The sequence below is a fragment of the Penaeus japonicus genome, unplaced genomic scaffold (genome assembly GCF_977035675.1).
Source record: "Penaeus japonicus unplaced genomic scaffold, GWHDUDI00000001_assembly GWHDUDI00000029, whole genome shotgun sequence".
Lineage (NCBI taxonomy): Eukaryota > Metazoa > Arthropoda > Malacostraca > Decapoda > Penaeidae > Penaeus > Penaeus japonicus.
In genome coordinates, this window is record NW_028234431.1 from 2,926,617 (window position 1) to 2,929,116 (window position 2,500).

General features: G+C 32.9%; 2 protein-coding genes across 2 annotated transcripts in view; both read right to left on the minus strand.

The window, feature by feature from the left end:
* LOC147468347 (inactive dipeptidyl peptidase 10-like) overlaps positions 1–1,663 on the minus strand; it is a 6,618-nt gene extending 4,955 nt beyond the window's left edge. Inside the window, exon 1 of the mRNA XM_086554465.1 lies at positions 1,642–1,663. Coding sequence (XP_086410591.1) covers positions 1,642–1,663 — 22 coding nt within the window. The remainder of the gene's footprint in view (positions 1–1,641) is intronic.
* The window catches only part of LOC122261831 (prolyl endopeptidase FAP), a 180,962-nt gene that overhangs the window by 86,045 nt on the left and 92,417 nt on the right, over positions 1–2,500 (minus strand). The window lies entirely within an intron of this gene.

Here is a 2,500-nt window from a genome sequence, read left to right on the forward strand (position 1 = left end):
ATAGTCACACAGATTATGTTGCTTATAACAATAAAGGATACACAATTTTAAACGTTTTTCTATCAAATGTATCTATAGTGTCAAATACGAAAAATTAACACGGACTTATTTCGATAAAATCGCAAAATTTTAAAGATGCAATGTAGTGTTTAAGACATGCATCACATCAGGCTACAGTAAGTGAAACATGGCGGGCATTATGCGAAGACTTTATCAAACGACCAACTAACATTTCGTAAACCTCATGATAAAAAAAAAAAAAAAAAAAAAAAAGATAACTGGGTAATCTATCTTCAAAGAAGTATGCTAATATGAAAAAAAAAAACACGAAACAATAATATAAAAAGGATAAAACCAGGGATCTGATAAACAAAATCACATAACTGGCGGCCTCATACTATCCTAAATTGAAAAGCATCAATCACAAGACACAACTCATATCACTCAGGGCGTCGATAACTTGGTTGATCTCGGAGAAATATCCTCGGGGGATAGGGGGGAGGGGGGGGGCCTGAACTTCCCGGGCGAGGCTCTCATTTTCGAAAAAGGAGCGAGAAAGTTTCCTCTTATTTCACCTTAGAAGTTATGTTTGAGCTTTGGCTGACTTTTGTGATACATATAAATCCATTCATTGATTCAAACGTGTTGGTGCACTTATATGATGAAACACACGGAAAGACACATCTATTGTTATCTGTCAACTTACATATCTATATCTATGTCAATATATATATATAATATTATTATATATATATATATATATAATATATATATATATATGTGCGTGTGGTGTGTGTGTGGTGTGTGGTTGTGTGTGGGGTGTGTTTGTATGTAATATGTCATATATATCTATAATATATATATATATATATATATATATATATATATATATATATAACTATATATAATGTATATATAAACATACATACATAACCATACATATATATATATATATATATATATATATATATATATATATCTATCATATCTATATAATATATATATATATAGATATATAAATATCTTATACATATACATAATATATATATATAATATATATATATATATATATATAAATATATAATATATATACATATATATAGATATTATATATATATATATTATATATATAATATATATAATCAAATATAAATCTATCCAAATATGTGTGTGTGTGTGAGTGTCATACTTCTACACTCAATATATAAATATACTAAATCTTTAATCTCTACACTATCAAATATATATATAATAAATAACTATATAAGAAGTGAGTAGTGTATGAGAGTGTCCCTACAACTATCTAATAAAAAACCTATAATATGTATAATTCAATATCATTAAGTCTATAACTAAATAAAAATCATTAAATATCATAATATCAATATATATATAAATAATCTGTAAATATACATATAAATAAGCATATACAAACATATGTGCATATATGACTATATCATAAAAATATAAATAAATAAATAAATATATAAATCAAATATAGTATCTATATACAAAATTAGAGAGTGTATATGTATGTATAAGTATGTATTTAGGTAGTAACGTATGTAATATAACAATATTCAATAATGACTTAGGTCTTTCAAACTCACCCCCCCTCGCCGAGGTGCCCCTGGCACTTACCCGAGACCCACTGCGTGCCCATGGCTGAGGCGACGAGGGCGGGTTCTGAGGTCCGTTATTACGAGTCTTCTCCCGTAGAAGGTGGGCGGAGCTCGCCCACGAGGAGGGTGGCGATGGGACCCTTAACATACGAAGTAATGATGCCAAGTGAAATGAGGATTCCTGTCCAGTTTCTGCTTGGGCCGTCAGCTTCCTGGCGAAGGAGAGAGAGAGGGAGAGAAAGAGAGAGAGAGAAAGCTTGAGTTTGGCTCTTTTGGTGTCCTTTTGAAACAAGTCTAGAAAGCATCTAACTTCAGATCATGGGAATTGATGTCTATTTCTGATTATCTCTGATCATTTCTATATTTTCTGATTATTTCTGATTATTTCCGTCGTCTCTTTCCTTTCTGATTATCAAAAATGGCTGACAATTCTCCTCACTGAACGTTTATATCCCCTATTTTTATTCTTTCTTCTAAGTATAGCATTATCTACTCCTCTCTGCTGATTCCTTCACCAAAATTAAATATGAAACGCACTAGCAATAAACACAAAACAGCAGTAAACATTGTCACCCTTCTTGGTCTTCTTTGCGAGGTTAGGCATGAAAGTCTGATGTGTCCCCAGACTCGTGAATATTGTAATGCCATTCAACACGGAGGCCGTGACACAGAGAGGCTTGGCATGTTGTTTGTGTGTGTGTCCCCCTGTGTTTGCGTGTGTGTGTGTGCGTGTGTCCCTGTGTGTGTGTGGGTGTGTGTCCCTTTGTGTGTCTGTGTGTGTGTGTGTCCCTGTGTGTGTGTGTGTGTGTGTGTGCGTGTGTCCCTGTGTGTGTGTGTGTATGTCTGTGTGTGTCTGTGTGTGTGTGTGTGTGTGTGTG